This window comes from Eutrema salsugineum, unplaced genomic scaffold (genome assembly GCF_000478725.1).
Source record: "Eutrema salsugineum unplaced genomic scaffold, Eutsalg1_0 scaffold_2, whole genome shotgun sequence".
NCBI lineage: Eukaryota > Viridiplantae > Streptophyta > Magnoliopsida > Brassicales > Brassicaceae > Eutrema > Eutrema salsugineum.
The window spans coordinates 13,431,736-13,450,882 of record NW_006256829.1 but is presented as its reverse complement, the minus strand read 5'-3'; the positions used below and the strand labels follow the sequence as shown (position 1 = coordinate 13,450,882).

At 37.1% G+C, this 19,147-nt stretch overlaps 1 protein-coding gene and 1 pseudogene across 1 annotated transcript; both read left to right on the top strand.

The window, feature by feature from the left end:
- The first annotated feature begins 656 nt into the window (after nucleotides 1–656).
- On the top strand, nucleotides 657–3,557 carry LOC18017810 (annotated as a pseudogene).
- Nucleotides 3,558–8,723: 5,166 nt separating this feature from the next.
- Nucleotides 8,724–9,469, top strand: LOC112086788. Its single transcript, XM_024156579.1, has one exon. The coding sequence runs from the start codon at nucleotides 8,756–8,758 to the stop codon at nucleotides 9,338–9,340; it is 585 nt and encodes a 194-aa protein (XP_024012347.1). The 5' UTR covers nucleotides 8,724–8,755; the 3' UTR covers nucleotides 9,341–9,469.
- Nucleotides 9,470–19,147: the final 9,678 nt, after the last annotated feature.

The window sequence follows — 19,147 nt, the reverse complement described above, 5'->3', positions numbered from 1 at the left end:
GATTTTACTTGTGCTTGGGACGACATAGTCACCTCTGTTTTCAGACAAAGAACTCGCCTAAGGCAGTTCCTACTCAAATATCTTTTCCACATCACTCTCTATCACATATGGGGCGAGAGGAACAGGCGACGTCATGGCGAAAGCCATCTTTCCCAGCAAAAGATTATCCGGATAATCGACAAAGGCATGAAGAACCGTTTCAGCTCCATTCAAAGACTCGGAGACAGGAAATATGATGAAGGCTTTCAACTTTGGATAGCTTCAAGACAACAATAATATGTTTTGAATCTTTGAAACTTGTTTTCTAATTTGCTAGCATCTTTGATGTAAAAAAGTTTTTTTTGTTCGAATAAATTTAACATTCATTCAAAAAAAAACATATCACAAGTTATAGTATATAAATTGCACGTACCTACAACCAAGTACCTACGAACTACACAATTGACAACGGAAAAAAAAAAAAGATAATAGAAACAAGAAACAAGTTTGGCTTGATTCTGTCGTGTCCGTTCTTGAAACAAGTATGATCCTTTGATGTATCATAAGAGAGGTTGTATACATTGAGGACAAAAATTATATACATCTCAATTTTTTATTTTATTTACATTTCAAATTAAAAGTATAACATTTTATCTTACTGATTTTGCAGATTCAGTATGGATTATTCTACAAAAACGTTCATGCTCACTCTCTCGTGCATGGCACTTCTGTTCAACTACAACGTTAATAGTGGCTTTGTAGACGCATCAACAAAAATTGGCTTGAGCTACGGTCTCTTCGGACACAACCTCCCCCGCCTCCATCTTAAGTTATCAACCTCTACAAGTCCTAAAATTCGGATCTCCGACACAAACATGGACGTACTAATCTCCTTTCACGTACTAATCTCCTTTCACGGAAACCAGAATATTGGAGTCATTGTAGGCGTCAAGAACCAAGACTTGGCGCTTCTTGCGGTCAGTGCAGACGCTGTTAACACAAGGTTCGTGACCAACATTGAATTTTACTTAGCTGATGTCAACATCACCTTCATTACTGTCGGGAATGAAGTCATCCTGGGAGACTTCCTGGGACAATTCGGGTCTCACATGTGCTACCCGCCTACCCGTCATGCAGTCTCTCACCAACCTCGTCAAGTCGAGGAGTCTCTCGATCTTGATCAGCACCACTGTGGCTATGACCAACCTTGGCCAGTCATACCCACCTTATGCGGGAGTGTTCACGCCCACGCGCGTGAACAACTCACCCCAGTGCTTAAGTTTTTGTCACAAACAAGTACGCCACTCCTCGTCTATATCTACCCTTACTTCTCCTACGCGTCCAATCCTGCCAAACATCCGTCTTGATTATGCCATTTTGGACACTGACGTGGTCGTGGTTCAAGATGGCCCGAGACACTTTAATTTCACAAAAATAACTTAATTTGAATTACCTTCATTTAACAGCTTTTTAAAAATAATAATGAACACATTAAATAATCATTTATTATCAAAAATCTTTTTTTAAAAATATATAAATCGAAAACTCGAAAATCTTAAATATTTGAAGAAGTTAAAAATAATTTAATTAAAATTTTTCTTAAAAATAATTACAAAATGCGCTCCTGACTTCCGGACATAATACCGCAACAACTGTCACAAGTACTACTCTTTGGTCTCACCTGAAAAAGAAGATAGGGGATAGTATTTAGGAAAAAATACTCAGTGAAGATGTACTCTTGGAACACACAAGATTCTTTGTTATATTATTTGAAATAACAATAATATATATACAAAATATAGACATCAAACTCAAGTAACAATCAACCTAGAATAATTAATACTATTATATAATATATATGTTATTATATAATATATATAATTTTAATATTTCTAAATAAATAGAATCATTCAATCATTCAAAACAATCAACCTAAATAGTCTATTTCACATTCCCAAAGAACTTCCGTCAGTGGTGCTCATTCTCTGCCACCACCCGTTCTGGGCTTGAAAAGTTACCGGTGCCACTACCTTCAACAGGGTTTGACTATGGCTCGTCAGCCCTTTCTCGATCACTACAGCTTCACAATATTCAGTCTTTCACTGTAAAACGTCAAACAATTTATCGATCACTATAACTTTACAATATTCAGTTCTTCGTTGTAGGCCGTCATTAACCAAATAAGTATTATTCCAACTAGCAACTAAGTATTTTACATTCTTATTATCATATTTCAATATTACTCATTATGTATCATCATCAATAAACAATCAACAACCAATATCAATTACCTTTTATCAACTACCAATTATCAGTTATGTTTAATACCTACACTAAGCATACACATATTACTAATCAACTAATATATCTTAGAAATCCACAAACTTGTCCTCACCTTTGCCACTTGAAGAAAAATAGCAAACCTGATTCACATTCGGATAGATTTGATACATGGAAGAAAAATGGTCATAACTTTCTGGTCACAGCTCGGAATAGATATCTGAAGATTGATATCGAAAGATGGGTTAAAGATATTCACGCCAGTATGTAGATCGTCTTCCAAAACTTCCTAGATCGCCGGAAAACACATCGCAAGTTGGCTGCTCGCGGATCGGATCTGCACAGATATGACTCGGCAAAACACTCATAACTTTCAAACCGTAGCTCCAAATAATAAACGGCTTTCGGCTATAGCTAGGTCTAAGGGTCGAGAACATTCTCACCAATTTTTTAGGTCGATCCAAATTTGTTTGACTGTTCGTTCCTCTTCTGCGCCACGACTGGTCCGATCTGTCTTCTAGAGGCTGCAGTGGCTTCTCCTTCGAGGTGTTTGATGGTGGCTGCTCAAACATGATTTCGGCAGGGCTTCGCCACAAGATCACTCTGTCTTCTCTCTGCCACGAGCTCCATCTATTTATAGAGTGGAAAAGAGAATTCTAAGTCTGATTGCAGAAAGTCAGAATTGCCCTTATTGATCCGATTGGGCTTCTAACATTGGGCTTCTAACATTGGGCTTCCCTTCTCCTTATATTAGGGCCACGAAAATTAGGCTCTGAAGGCTTCAGAAACTCTTAAGAATTAGCTTAAATACTTTCTTTCACTCTTGGGCTTTGCAAGCTATGGTTTTCTTCTTCAATAAGCTAGGATTATGGTTTCTTCGGCGACAAGTTTTAGGGTTAACACTTTAGGGTTTTGATCAAAAAAATAGGCCCTAAACCTAATTCTTGGGATGTCACAGGTCCACTAGGTTACTCAAACATGTTTGATGTGATAATTGATACGTTTGTTTGGGCAATGGAGAAAGAAGGCGTGAATGATTTACCTTTGGTGTATATCGGATGGCCTTCTGCCTGTAACGAGAACTTAACAACGCCGTATATCGCATCAAAATACAACGGAAACTTTATCAAAAATGTGGAAAGTGGTAAAGGGATACCAAAGAGACCAAAGAGACCAAGCAATAACAATTATGGGTTTCTATTTGCGACGTTCAATGAAAATCAAAAACCTGATGGAACCGAACAGAAATTTAGGTTGTACTATCCACTGATATTAACCCCATCTACAAGTTGTTTTGATTTTAGATTCTTGATTCTTATAGACTATCCTAGTTCATTCATAAATAATGCTCTAATACTTACAGGAGAGAGAGGGTACATTGATCTTGGTCTGAACTCAAAAGCAACAGTCGCTACTGCACTCTGTTCTCATCGCAGAAGAAGACATAGATTCCCTATTTTTAACAGAATCGAGGACGAGATTGTTGCAGCCCGTAATCATTACAAGCCTGATGAGGACGACATCGTACTCTGGAGGTACAAGTTTGACGAGTATAAGCATCGGTTCAGTACGAAACAGACCTGGGAACTGTTACCAGTAGCGGAGCCACATAGAATATGTTGGGGTCATATGCCCCCAGTAAATTATTAAAACTGGTGTAACTTATAAATCAAACTAATAATGCCCCCACTAATAAAATTATACATGTCCCATATATGCCCCCAATAAAAAAAATTTCTGCCTCCGCCACTGACTGTTACGGCAACCACATCCTCTTGCACCATGGCGTAAGGTGGTGTGGTTTACTCATAACACCCCTAAATTTGGTTTTCACAAGTGGATTACAATTCTAAACCGGCTTCCAACTGGAGACCGAATGTTAACATGGAGTACTCATCTCTATACCTCATGCGTGTTCTGCCTTCATCCGGCCAATAGAATGCAGGGATTATCTATTCTTTGACTGTCCATACACTTCTCAGATTTTGACTGCTCTAGCAAGAAGAATTCATGGGAATGATTTTACTTGCAGCTGGGAGGATTTATTGACACTCCTAATTCACCAGAATCAGGGTCGTCTAAGAGGGTTCACGGTTAGAAACCTGTTCCAAATTACTATATACTACATTTGGGGTGAGAGAAATGGCAAACGTCATGGCGAGCAACACTCAGCTCCACAGCACCTAATAAGGAGGATAGACAAGGTATGAAGAACAGGTTCAACTCCATTCGCTTGTTTGGAGATCGGACTTATGAAGAGGGCTACCAACTCTGGCTAGCTTTCAGTCCACACTGAAATTTCGAATTGGAAGTTTTTTTAGATTGTGTTTTCTTAAACTCGTAAACATTTCGATTTAAAAACGTTTTTTTGTTTAGAATAAATTTAACATTTATTCAAAAAAAAAGCTCTAAAACTTGTATTAGATCGGGATAAGATAAAGATCCACAATAGCATTAATTTTATATATGTTTTCCGCTAGAATTTTATATATATTTGGAATTTTTTTTCTTCTAAAAACTCTAAGTTGATGATAATTAATTCAAATGTAGTATTAAAATAACTTGAAGCAAGTATGGAAATAGGTTGACCTAGATCATCAAGTGGGCATTAGTATTATGGATATATAATAATTAATAATTAATTTTTATGTTTTTAGCTAAAACAGCTTATAAAACAAGACGGAAACAATAGATCATATATTTTTGTTATAAAGAAATCTAGAAGCAGAATTGATCACACCACAAAAAGAACATGCTGTATTAGATATGGACGAGTCATTTGGTAATTAACTACAAAATATTGTTGATTTAAAAGGATCAACAATCAAATATTTTTGTTTTACAAGGATATGTTTCATTTTTGGATGACAACAATTGATCAAGTGCTAGACAGAAAATGGAGAGAAAATATGAATAAATGGATAGTTAATTTAGAACGAAATACATCCAGTCTGGATTGAAATAAACGAGTAAATGAGTACAAAGATTTTAGTTTGGAGTGAAATAATAAGAGTGAGAAATACAAAAAGATGAGTTGGAAATAGATATGCCAATGTTTTGTATCAAAAGATTTGTCCCCTAATTGTATTTGCCTGTGGACTGGTCAAAACGAGTAACCTTTATAATTAAACATTAATTTTCTTATATACAGAAACCACCTAACCATGTTATCCGGGTCATAGAAGCGCACGAAGAAACTAGCCGACCAGGTTAAAGAAGTCACTGTCGAATCTCACCAACCGGGTTTAGCTGGAGTGCTCGACACTAAGATCCAACAATACGGTATACCGTATACGAACCACTGAACCAGGATCATGTAAACCATTCCTTTTGTACACTTAAAAGGTCCCAATTATTAATAAAGAAAATGTGTCGTATATACTTGGGACTGATCATAATTTGCTAAGAAGGAAAGTCCACTATTTCGACACTGTGCTATTTCTTTTAATACAATATTACCCCTATACTATCGAACCTATAACTAAGATCATGCATCTGCATTTTGAGATTGTGTGTCAGATTTAATAATTTTATTGAATGAGAAGATAATACTATATTTATTTATATTTTAAAATACGATATTTATTGCTTTTTTCTTTGTTAATATCACCGATATTTTGTTACAGTTTCGAATAAATCTGGTTCGAATATAATATTTTGGGTAAACTTCTTGTTAGACTCGATTTCAAAACTACAAAAGTCCATAGACAGTTTTTGTCCTTTCCTCAAGCCATTTACACCACGCTCCCACTATCCATCTTCCATCTTCGGTAAAATTTGTGATTTTTTTGTTGCAAATATTCTTACTTTCAACTGTAATTTCTTGATTCTCAGTACATCCGTTCTGATTTATTGTTTTTCTTGTCAGTTCAACCCAAACACATTGCCAATTTTAATTTTCCCGGAAGGATTTTCGCCGCCGGTCATGAACCAGTAGGTGAGAAGGTTAACTCTTACCAGAAATTGAAAGTCGTGAAGGCCATCCTTAATGCGTTTGATCATGAAGAAGCGAAAAGATTACGAGACTCACAATTGGGGAAGCTTCTAACGACTATGGAGCAACCGTCGTTTTCCAGCAGTTTTGGCGACCCAGAAACCATACTGATCAATTTCTCTGGTTTGGTTTCAACTTTTTCGAGAGAACTAATCAAACTTGTTTATCTTATTTAAATCAAAGTTATTTTAGTTTCGTCTCCTCTCTGAAAGTATCTGCTGATGTAAATTAAAAAATTTGTTTCTTCTCTAAAATTATGGATCTGAGATTGAGAGAGAGATTGTTGAAGACGGAGATCTCGATGAGTTAAGTTGGAAAAATGTTAATTTGAAAGTTAACAATCAACAAATGTTTATACCATCTAACAAATGTTTTAATATATCAAAATAATATATAGTTGGATAATATATAGCAGGTTATCTTTGAATCCAAAAGTTGCACTCACTCTAAATTATTTTTGAATTTAGAATTAGGTTTCTAAATTGAGTGTTAGATTGCTAATATATTTTACAGATGATTACAATTCATTTACTATACCATATAAATGTTTTGATATATCTCTAATATTCCACTTAACATGTTAACTATATTATTACACATATAAATTTAAATTAATACTCGATAAGCCAATTATAGCAACTGAAATTAAGCACGCTAACAAATTATATAGCTTTATAATATGTTAAGTAATTGTATAACTTATATGTTAACGTATATCAGATAAAAACAGCGCTAAAGAATTATTTATACTGCTACCGTTTCATGTATCTCTATAACGTATATGTTAACAAAGGTCTGATATATTCAATTATCAAACCAAATAAACAAGTGTCAAAGAATGCAGCAATTTTTTTTTTTAAAGAATGCAGAAACTTATCATGCTAACAAAGTATGTAGTTTGATAAAAAAAATTATGTAATTGTATAATTTATATATTAAGTAGATGTATACACATGAATAAAATTATTTAGACTGATAACGTTTAATATAACTGTATAATGTATATGTTAATGAGTTCTGATATAATCAATAATCAAATCAAATATAGCAACTCAGAGGTGTCAAAGAATACAAAAATTATTTTTGTTTCAAGAATACAGAAACTTACTATGCTAACAAAGTATGTAGTTTGATAAGAAGTTATATAATTGTATAACTTATATGTTAAAAAAAGAAGATTGATGAGAGAGAAATTCCAGAACTGTTATATTTTGTGGTTCTCAAATGCCTACAAGCAAACCTACGCTATCTACAGGAACCTATAGATGTCGATATTATCTTTTCTTTCGTTATTTAAATTAAATCAAAAATACAATTAGCAAAACAGAAAAAGTTAGCTTCAGGGTTCTTTTCGTAATCTGCCACAATTTGGAATTCAAAATTTTCACCTGAAACACCGTTTTTCCTTATTGGCAAATTTTGACCAGGTCTTAGTCTATATAGCAAATTGTCTCTTATTAATAATATATATCTCGGAAAATATAATTTATGTTGACGTAAATAAATTCCTAAATATAATTAAATAAATAAATAACACTTACTAAGAACAGACACACAGCTACGAAATATGTACATCGATGATTATCTGTGTAAAAATGTTTTCTTCCCCGGAAATTCGTGTAAGGATAACGAAATCCTTTAACAAAAAAAGTAAGGATAACGAAACCATAACAATCTTAAAAAATATCAAGAATAAATATAATATTTATACAATTATATTTTTTGTAATGATTAAGTTTGCACAAATCTCTTTTTATCGCAAAGGTCATCATTTTTCAGATTCCATTATGCTAAAATAATTCTTAAGATATTTTTTGTTGCAAAGAATCGGTTTTATTGCAACGATCCCATATTTTTCTTTTAGAAACAAAATTTTAAAACATCTTCGATCATATTGATATAATTTTAAAGATTACTCAAGGAATTCAAAGTTGCAAAAGTAAGTCCATCAGTCTTTTATTCTTTTTGTTTGCGGATGAGAACTGATTGTTCTATTTCTATAAGACCAAAAAAAAATATAGACAATTATATAAATTCTTAAATAGTACTACTATTAGTTGTTGTCTGGGCACTGGGCAGTAACTTAATTTTTTTCAAAATAATACAGTGCATTAAAAACTGATTTTTCTTATCAAATTTTGTTGGCCCAGAATTTGAAAGTTGGATGATTTGTTTTACATTTTTTCCGATAACGATATTTAAATTAACAAAGACCCATGTGTCTTAAAGGAGACTTAGGTGTTAAGATGACTTATTACAACTTAGCTGGCAAGGAGTTTCTTCTTTGATACAGTAAATCAAATTATTAATAATGACTTGTTTAGATTATCATTAAACAACTATAATCCCAACTACTTTATTCAGCAGTCATTGTCAACATCTACTTGTCTAAGAAGTCTCTTCTTCAATTTAAAGGTCTCTCAAAAGCCGTCTCTTTCTCACAAACAACCTTTCTCCTCTCTCTCTACTCTCTCTCTCTCTCTCTACTCTCTGTTTCTCAAGATGGTGATAGATTCTGTTTTGGAGTTCGTCAACAAAACAGCATCAAATTCTTCATTCATGTTCCTCTTCTGTAACTTCATCATCATCTTAATCCTCTTGGGAAACTCTAAACCGGGTTCCCAAGACAAACCAAATACCGGTTCGTTGAAACCCATGTTGACATCTGACTCGGTTCTCATCTCCAAATCCGGTTTTGAGAAATCCATGTTGATATCTGAGACGGTTCTCTCTTCCAAACCCGGTTTTGAGAAATCCGTGTTGATCACTGAGCCTAGTCTTACCTCAAAGCCCTGTTTACAAGAACCTGTGTTGATATCTAAATCGTTTATCCCCTCCAAACCGCCCGGTTCTGAACGATCGTTGACGTCCAAACTCGGTTTGCAGATAATGTCTTCTAGGTTGAAATCCGGTTCAGATTTTTCAGAGAAGGACGAGAAAGGGAGAATGAAGAAAACAGAGAGCTTGGAGGTAGAGAATGAGAGCGAAGTCGAGTGTGTGCTTCGAAGACGAGTTGAAGAATTCATTCGTAAAGTTAATACACAATGGAAATCAGAGAACACTAAGAGTAATTATCTCTTACACTAATCAGATTTTTGTTTGTAATTATGAAAAAATGTCCCTTGAAAAACTACGAATAAGAAACACAAGTTAATATTAGTGTGACTACGTGAAAACATAGTTGTAATTCTCTTCTCTTTAATCAAATTAACTAAATTGGGATCAAAATCAGATTAAACCCATGTTGCTATCTGACTCGGTTCTCATTTCCAAATCCGGTTTTTGAGAAATCCATGTTGATATCTGAGTCGGTTCTCTCTTCCGGAACCGGTTTTGAAAAATCCGTGTTGATCACTGAGCCAAGTCTCACCTCAAAGCCATGTTATAATTATGAAAAACTACGAATGAGAAACACAAGTTAATATTAGTGTGACTACGTGAAAACATAGTTGTAATTCTCTTCTCTTTAATCAAATTAACTAAATTGTTCCAATTTTATCGGATGTCCCCGAAGGGACACACAAGGCGATCTAGGGTTTTGTGGATTCCAGCCCAAGAAAGGGCTCAGGCGTCATGGCGGCGCCGGACCAGTCGGTTCCGCTTCTGGAGGAAGGAGTGCAGTCGGGAGGGGAGGTTAGGAGTGCATCGGAGGAGGCTCGGAGTGTTTCAGAGGAGCTGGGTAAGTCGAAGAAGGTTCAAACCGATGAAGAAGTGCAAGAGAAAGGTTTGGAGGCAGTGGGAGATGAAAGTGATCAAAGCAAAGAAGCAAAAGTCGAGACGGTGGTGAATGATACAGCGAAGGCAGGGAGGTCATACTCTTCAGTTGTTGCTGAGAAAGATCGCTTGCAGCGATATGAGTTTGAGGTCGAGGAGATTGAAGGGGTGAAAACTATCAGGGTCCCGGATTGTGTGTTTGAGAACGCACCTCCGCTTTGGGATGACTGTATTGTGGGGAAGTTTGTGTCAAAGGCACCGCATGTGGGTTTGATTCATATGACGGTAAACAAGATTTGGCCGTTGGGGGATTCATCGGTCAAAGTAGAAGTGTTTGTTGTTGATGAAACAACGGTGAAATTTAAGATTCCGGACGCTGCTATCAGGAAAAGAGTTTTGAGGCGAGGCATGTGGAGTATTAAAAATATTCCGATGATTGTTTCTAAGTGGAGTCCAATTGTAGAGGAGGCACAGCCGGAGATCACGGTGCTTCCGATGTGGGTTGTTTTGCGAAATGTCCCGCAAAGTATGTTTACTTGGAAGGGATTGAGCTTCCTCACAAGCCCTCTGGGTGAGCCGAAGAAACTCCATCCGGATACTCTCTGGGCCAAAGATTTTGAGGAAGCCAGAGTTTTTGTGGAGGTAAACTTGAAACAGGCATTGCCAGAGTGCTTTTCTTTCAAGTCAAGTACGGGGCTTGACACAGTTGTTCATTATGAGTTTCCTTGGTTGCCACCAAGATGTGTCTCATGTGGGAAATGGGGTCATGCTATATCGGAGTGTAAGGCGAAGCCTGGAGATAAAGTGATTTTGCAAAGAGAGAAGTCTATTCTTTCTCCAGTGAATTCAGGGCAAGCAAAAAACAGAGAGGTGAGGGAGAATGTGGGTTCCTCGAGTCAGAGTACCCCGAAGAAGGATTTATTGATACAGTCAGAGGAGAAAGCTGAGGAAACGCCGCAAGCTAGTAAAGCGGGGGTCGAGGAGATGGGAAGTCGCTCGCACTCTCCGGAAGTTTGGCAAGTGGTTAAATCCCCGGTTAGATCTAAAAAGACGGAGGTAAATGCAGTTGAGGAAGGAGAGGAAATTCAGAGCTCTGGCTCTCGCTATGCTTCCATCGCAGATCAGGAGACTGATGTTGAGGAAGGAGATGTTGAGGAGGTAGAGGCTCACGTTCATAACAAAAATCTACCAGCAGAGGTAGAGTCTAAACAGGGTAAAGGAGAAGAGAAGCCAAAGCAGAGTGTGGGTAGCAGAGCTCCTTTACCTCGGGAATCGAAATCTTCACACCGTTATGTTAGTACTGTTCCTAGCTCCTCTCCATCATCAAGTTCGAGCAAGAACAAGAAAAACAAAAACAAGTCTTGTCGAAACAAACACTAATGTCTGGGTTTTTCTGGAACATTAGAGGATTTAACAAAAAACGGAAACAGGAAGTGGTGAGGAAGTGGTGTAGGGAATATGATTTTTTGTTTGGTGCAATTCTTGAGACTCGGATGCAGGAAAGTAAGGCGGCGGAGGTAGTTTCAGCAGTATTTCCAGGATGGTCATTCTTACATAACTATGATCATCATCGGCTAGGACGGATTTGGGTTGTTTGGAGTGACATGGTTCGTATTACTCCAGTTTTTAAAAGTAGACAATTAGTATCAGTGTTGGTGAAACAGCATGGAATTGATGAGGAGTTCTTGTGCTCTTTCGTGTATGGTTCTAATTTTTCCGAAGATAGGAAAGAATTATGGGCTGATCTTCGAAGTCATTTCACTTCTCCAATTTACAGAAATATAAGTTGGTTAGTGATGGGTGATTTCAATGAGACGTTGTCTACAGAGGAGCACTCGGGTGAGGATTCGGTTTTGACGGGGGGAATGCAGGATTTTCAGGCGATTGTTCGTGATGGTGAGCTCCTGGATATGGGCTATCATGGGCCACTATTCACTTGGACGAACAAAAGGATGCAGGGGCAGGTTTGCAAAAAGCTTGATCGCCTTTTGATGAACGATCGTTGGCTCAGTAGTAGGCCGCAATCGTATTGCGTATATGAAGGGGGGGGTTGTTCTGATCATCAGAGGTGCAGGTTTTATGTTTCAAACGAGACTACTAGGCCCAGAAAGCCGTTCAAATTCTCAAACGTAATTGCTAAACTGCCTCAGTTTCACACAGCAATGGGCGAGTATTGGAATGCGACTATTCCCCTGTTTCATTCTACCTCTGCGCTCTATCGGTTCTCAAAGAAGTTGAAGAATTTAAAACCTATAGTACGACAGATATCAAGGGATTCTCTTCATGACATATCGAAGAGAGTAACGCAGGCATATGATGAGCTTTGTGAGAAGCAGGAGCACAACTTGATATATCCATCGGAAGCAGCGCAGGCAGAGGAGAATGAGGCTTATACGAAATGGGAATGGGTGGCGAATATGGAGGAAAATTATCTTTCCCAAAAAGCAAAGTTAAACTGGCTGAACGTGGGGGACAGGAACAACAAGGTTTTCCATCGAGCGGTTAAAGTAAGGGAGGTCAGGAATGGGATTAGAGAGTTGCAAACTCAGGCGGGTGAAACCCTTGTACGTAGTTGCGATATCAAACAGGCGGCAGTTGATCATTTTCAGACCTTTTTGAATTACAAACCTCAAAACATTCGTGCTACGTCTAGAGAAGAGATGGGAGCTTTGTTGGAGTATCGATGTTCTCAGGAAGAAAGGACTCTTCTAACTGCAGAGGTTACAGGGGAGGAGATTAGAAGGGTTTTGTTTGCTATGGCGACGAATAAATCACCTGGGCCAGATGGGTTTACTGTGGAATTTTTCAAGGAATCCTGGTCGGTCTTGGGACATGATCTGGTGGTTAGCATTCAATCCTTTTTTCTTAAGGGATTCCTGCCTAAAGGTATTAATTCAACTATTCTTGCATTAATACCGAAAAAGGAGCAGGCAAAGACGATGAAAGATTACAGGCCCATTGCGTGTTGTAATGTGATTTACAAGCTTATATCCAAGATCTTGGCGAATAGGTTGAAGAAAATACTCCCCAAGTTTATTTCCCCAAACCAGTCTGCCTTTGTTGAGGATAGGCTCTTGATCGAAAACCTGCTTCTTGCTTCGGAATTGGTGGAGGGGTACCACAAACCAAATATTTCGTCTAGATGCGCCCTCAAAATAGATATCTCTAAAGCTTTTGATTCAGTGGATTGGGAGTTCTTGCTAACGGTTTTGGAATCTTTAAACTTGCCCATGGAGTTTGTTCACTGGATACGGTTATGCGTAACTACTCCTTCTTTCTCGGTTCAGTTAAATGGAGAACTGGCGGGTTATTTTGGAAGCTCAAGGGGTTTGCGTCAAGGCTGTTTGCTCTCTCCGTATTTATTTGTAATTTGCATGAATGTCCTCTCTCAAATGCTGGACAAAGCTGTGATGCAGGGGAAGTTCGGATTCCATCCAACTTGCAGGAATATGAAGCTTACACATCTTTGTTTTGCAGACGACTTGATGATTTTTTCAGACGGTACACTGCGATCAATGGAGGGGATAATTGGGATTTTCGATGAATTCTCCAAGTTGTCTGGGCTGCAAATAAGTTTGGAAAAATCCACGGCCTATCTTGCAGGTGTTCCTGAGTCCACTCGCGCAACGATAGTTCAGCAGTTTCCGTTTGAACACGGCTCACTTCCGGTTCGGTATTTAGGACTGCCTTTGCTCACCAAGCAAATGCGATTATTGGATTACTCAACTCTTACCGACAAAATTCGTGAAAAATTAAGCTCCTGGACGGCGAGAACTCTTACTTTTGCGGGTCGTCTTCAACTTCTCTCATCGGTCATTACCAGTTTAGTCAACTTTTGGATGGCGGCTTTTCGTCTGCCGAGGGGTTGTATCGATACAATAGAGAGTATTTGTTCCTCTTTTTTATGGTCTGGACCAGACCTTAACACAAGAAAGGCAAAGGTGGAATGGAGTAAGGTGTGCCGCCCCAAGGTCGAAGGAGGGTTGGGGCTTAAAAGTTTGAGAGAAGCAAACGATGTCTGTGTGCTGAAGCTCTTATGGCGTGTTTTAACTGCAAAGAACTCGCTTTGGGTTCGGTGGCTCCATACGGTACGTATGAGAGGAAACTCAATTTGGTTGCCCTCGCATCAGTCTCAAGGGTCGTGGGTGTGGAGGCAGCTGTTACAGTATCGGAATCTGGCAGAGCAATTCCTTAAAGTGGAAGTGAAGAATGGCCGTTCAACACTATTCTGGCTTGAGAATTGGTCTCCGATGGGCTCGCTTTTGCCGGCTATAGGGGCAAGGGGTTGCTTAGAGTTGGGTATCAATATTGAGATGACGGTGGAGGATGTTATTTTGCGGCATAGGCGACGAAGGCATAGACGTGAGATACTAAATAGAATGGAGGATGAAATTGACGCTATTAAAGCTCGATATGTACGGGACGAAGCAGATGTGGTTCTGTGGAAATGGAAATCGGACTCTTTCAAAACTACTTTCAGTACAAAGGCCACTTATGATCAGTTGAGGATGACTTATGATCGAGTTCCTTGGTCATCTGGAATCTGGTTTAAGTATCATTCTCCTAAGTTCAGCTTTATTGTTTGGTTGGCTCTGCAGAATCGGTTGGCAACTGGCGATAGAATGTTAGCTTGGAACCAGAATATCTCCGCAACTTGTGGATTTTGTGGTGTGACGTCAGAGATTAGAAACCACTTGTTTTTTACTTGCCCGTACTCTGCAAAGGTATGGAAGCAGCTAGCTGGGGGTGTTCTTCGTCAGGATTTCACGGTGGAATGGGATGAGATGGTCTTCCTGATATCGCGATCTTCTATGAACAGAATCCAGGGATTTATGATCAGATATCTGTTTCAGCTTACAGTTTACACTCTCTGGAGAGAAAGGAATGCTCGGAGGCATGGAACGCCACCATCTGCGGAGTCGCGACTGATTAAATGGATTGACAAGGGAGTCAGAAATCGATTTAGCTCGATAAGGTTGATTGGGGATCATCGATATGAGGATGGCCTTCAAGCTTGGTTCGCATCGAGGCAAGCGTAACAAGAAGGAAGACGAATGTTTCAATTGTTCTTTTGGATTTTTCGTTTAAATTAAAGCTCGCATCATTGATGTAGAAAACGCTATTTTTTTTGGTGTGAATAAAATTTAACATTCATTCAAAAAAAAAACAACAAATTAACTAAATTGGGATCAAAATCAGATTAAACCAAAAATTGTAGTTGCTAGAAGAGAAATTTTGCTATAAGACAAAGTTACAACATAAACAAAAAGCGAAATGACGCTGATACCAACCCAAATATCAAGTCAGAAAAACATATCATATATTTTCTGATCCGATTCAAAAAAGATTTGTGTGAATAATTTACAGCTATAAACTCTTGCAAACAACCAAATAAAAACGGATAAAAACAATAACAAAAATCCATTATCCATGAGTCGCATAGATTTGTGCAGATGCAGTTTAGTTTGGTAGGTGGAAATTGCAGTTTATTTTATAATTTGTTCGAGGAGAGAGAAAAAAGCACGGAGACTCATTTTGAAGGTGGCAAATCTTCAAAACGAAAGTTTGAGAATGTATTGCTCTAATATCTAATAGTAAAATTTCAAATCTACTTTTATAAAAATTTATATTTGGCATCACATTTTTTAGTATTTATAAAGGACGATAACTATAATAACCTTCAAAAGTCTGGAAATTATTAAAACAACACAAAACTTTTTAAATAACTAGAATAACCTAAGATACTCATTTTGCTCTTCTAACATTTGTTGACAAAAACATAATTATAATACTGTCATACTATTTATAATCTACATCATTGATTTATTTACGAAAACATCAGCTTACTCAAATAGAAAAGTCTACTATTGTTTGACAGTAGTATATTTATTGGTAGATTTATATTTTGGATCGTAAACTTATTTTTGGGTCAATAGATTTGTTAACGGACAGTAGATTTAATTGAAAGTTGATAGATTTGATTGATGTTGATAAACTTATGTTGGGTAGATTTATGTTTATGTTGTGGTAGAGATGTTTTTGGTTGGTAGATTTGGTAAATTTCTGGTAGATTTGTTTGTAATAACATTAGATATAATACAGAATGGTAAAATTTTCGAGTGAAAGTTGACTTTTGGTTGACTTTTTGGTAGATATTTAACTAAATTAGTAGATTTTTTGTTTTTGACGATAAGTTAATTCTCTCAAATAGACTTTTTTGTAATGGTGGCAGACTTTTCAACGAATGTTACGGTAGATTAATTGTAACATCAGAGTAATAATGTTTTGGTGGATTTAATTGTCACTTGATAGATTTAATTGTAACTTTATAAATTTGTTATTATAACGGTAGATTTATTGTTAGAGACAGTAGAGTTAATAAACAATAAAACTACGATTCTTAAATTTCTAGTTGCAGTAGAATATTTTTGAAAATAGTAAACTTACAAGAATTTTGTTAAGTGGGGACTATTGGTTTGTGTAATTGGAAATCCAAGTCAAACTTAGTGTTATTGGTTCTAAGATTTTAAAATCCATATTCAAATATTATGTTATTGGTTCTATCACTAATGAATTTTAGTGATTTTGGAAGAATTTTTACTTTAAAAATATAAACTCAAATCTGAAGGTTTACACATACCAATTACAATCCACATGTTATAATTCTTATACAGATTTTCAAATCAATAACACCCTCTTTGATTTTTGGTTTGATTTATTATTTATGGTCAGAATTTGTAAGATCAATTTAATTGGCTGGCTAACCATACTTTTCGATACTAAATTCTCGTGTGGCCAGAAGTATAATTAGTTCATCATGTTTATGTGTAATTTTAGCTAATCAAAACCATTTAAATAATTTAGTTAATAAAAGAAAAGAATTTTTACCAAAGAATCATGCATAAATACTACACTTTGATGTCCTTAGATTCATGTTACTCTAAAAGATTTAAAACAAAAAAAGATAAAGGAAAGAAAGAAGATTCATCTTAGATCCAACAAAAAAAAAAAAAACAAAAAATGAACCATCTCATAGCTTATATGTTAGTTATTACTATGTGTTTTGCCTTGAATGAAGCATTTATAAAATGCCCCGATAATTACATAGAGATTCGAAACGAACTTGGACCTGGTAGGGCACTCCAATATCATTGTCGTTCCAAAGACAATGATCTAGGTGTCAAATATATACAACAAGGCGATCCCCTTAAGCGGTATCACTTCGGGGAGAAAATAGGATCAAGGACATTATGGCGTTGTGTTTTCAAACAAGGATTGTGGATGCAATATTCTGCAGACTTTGTAGCATACAGAGGAGGTAACGCTCGTAGATGTGCTCAAGAACGCCAATGGGTTGGCAGAGTTGATGGGGTATATCTTTCCAGAGAACAAGGAATACCACCGGTTTTTAGGTTTCGATGGAATAAAACCAATTGAATATTTAATGTTTTGTGACATGATTACATTTCGTAGATTGCTTTTTTTTTTTTTTTGTCTTATAAGTTCCTTTGGAATTGGAATATACACTAAAATATGAGTTCATCATGTATATAACATATATAGACTCAAAGAATGTGCCAGCTTTTTTCATCCAAATTTGAAGAATTGATATTCTTGCGATCTGAATTTGTTGTTTCTCAATTGTATTAATTTCTCATTCTTTGAACTCTCGGGTTGATTTTCTTGCTTAAGAGGCAAGATCGCGAGGATTATCCTTTACCCATATAAACTATGGAATGAGAATAAGCTAGCCGAAGCACTTTAAAATTATATGGAATAAGCTAGCCGAAGCACATTGGTTGATTTTATTGGTCAACCCTACTTTTCGACACTAGTTTCTTGTGTGGCCAGACGTTTAACTAATTCATGTTTATATTTAATTTTAGCTATTTAAACCATACAAATTATTTAGTTAATAAAAGAAAAAAAATTTACCATAGAGTTTATTTATATCAATACACTTTGATGTACCTTCATGAGATGTATAAGGGGCTGACTTGAGAAACGACAAAACAGAGAAGAGAAACATCATATAAGACCATGTCGAACGCAAGGTTTTATGGGGTTCAAACATGGAGTTCATAACATTTTTTGGGTTTTATTTAATCAGAGAAGCTCACTTTATTGTTGAACCGGTTCTATTATAAGAGTTTATAGAACCTGTTTTTAAAGAGGTTCAAGATGGCGTGGTATGACTTAATTGGTTGAAAGGACCATAAAAAAAATCGAGAGCTGAATCGATCATCGATGTCGACTATCCAACTCAGATTAGCTTGGAGGAGATTCGAGGAGCGGTGGTGAAGAGGAATCGATCGGAGCCGACGAGGTGGACGGAAGGGAAAGAGGCGGAGGGAAGACGGAGCCAAGAGTCAGATAGAGGGTCGAAGGCGAAGGATTGGTTGTGGAGGTGTTGTGGATACCGAAGAGGAAAAGCCATGGCGAAGAGGAGGAAGAAGGAGAAGGAGGAAGAGGGGTGATGATTCATGATTGATTGCCATAGCTTTGAGACGGAGGAGAAACAGACAAGTGATAACACCGTATTTTGACAACTTTTATGGATCATAATTATGTCTTATGCAGGTATTTTAACTCTGTTTTCAATAGTTTTCAAAGTGTTTTCAATGTTTTAGAGTTTCAAAAGACTTTACAGGAACTTGGGAAAAAGATAGGCAATTTGGAACAAATGAGCAATTTTGGATAAATGCAGGCCGTCAGAAGTATGATAAGCGATGAAGACCTTCTCACCATCTGATCACCCCCAAATTTTGAGACAATATAGAGGATCCAACCAGATTTCTAATGCACTTGGTTTGGAGACAATCCAACGGTTAGATCTTCAGATATTCTCGATGCAAGAATGACAGAAAATGCAGTTCCGGAAGAGAGCCGTGTGCCGGGACCGCGGCCAACACCTGTTTTCCCGCGGGTAGAGCCACCGCGACCGCGGAACTTGGTCGTTCACTTTCCAGACGACTTAATTAAAGCTCAGGTCAATTCCTTTCGTTATTTTTGAAGCCTTAAGTGTCCAAGACCACTCCAGAAGCTATAAATACCCTCTTTAGGTCATTCTAAAGAGGGGGGACGAATAGAAACACATACTTAGAGAGAGAGAGAGTTCGTGTGGAACCCTAGAGGCCACCTCTGGAGAGCATCATCGCGCCTCCACCTGCAACTCTGTTC

Bases quoted from the DNA above. Each gene is read 5' to 3' on its own strand.
- LOC112086788 (XM_024156579.1), top strand. From the start codon at position 8,756: ATGGTGATAGATTCTGTTTTGGAGTTCGTCAACAAAACAGCATCAAAT.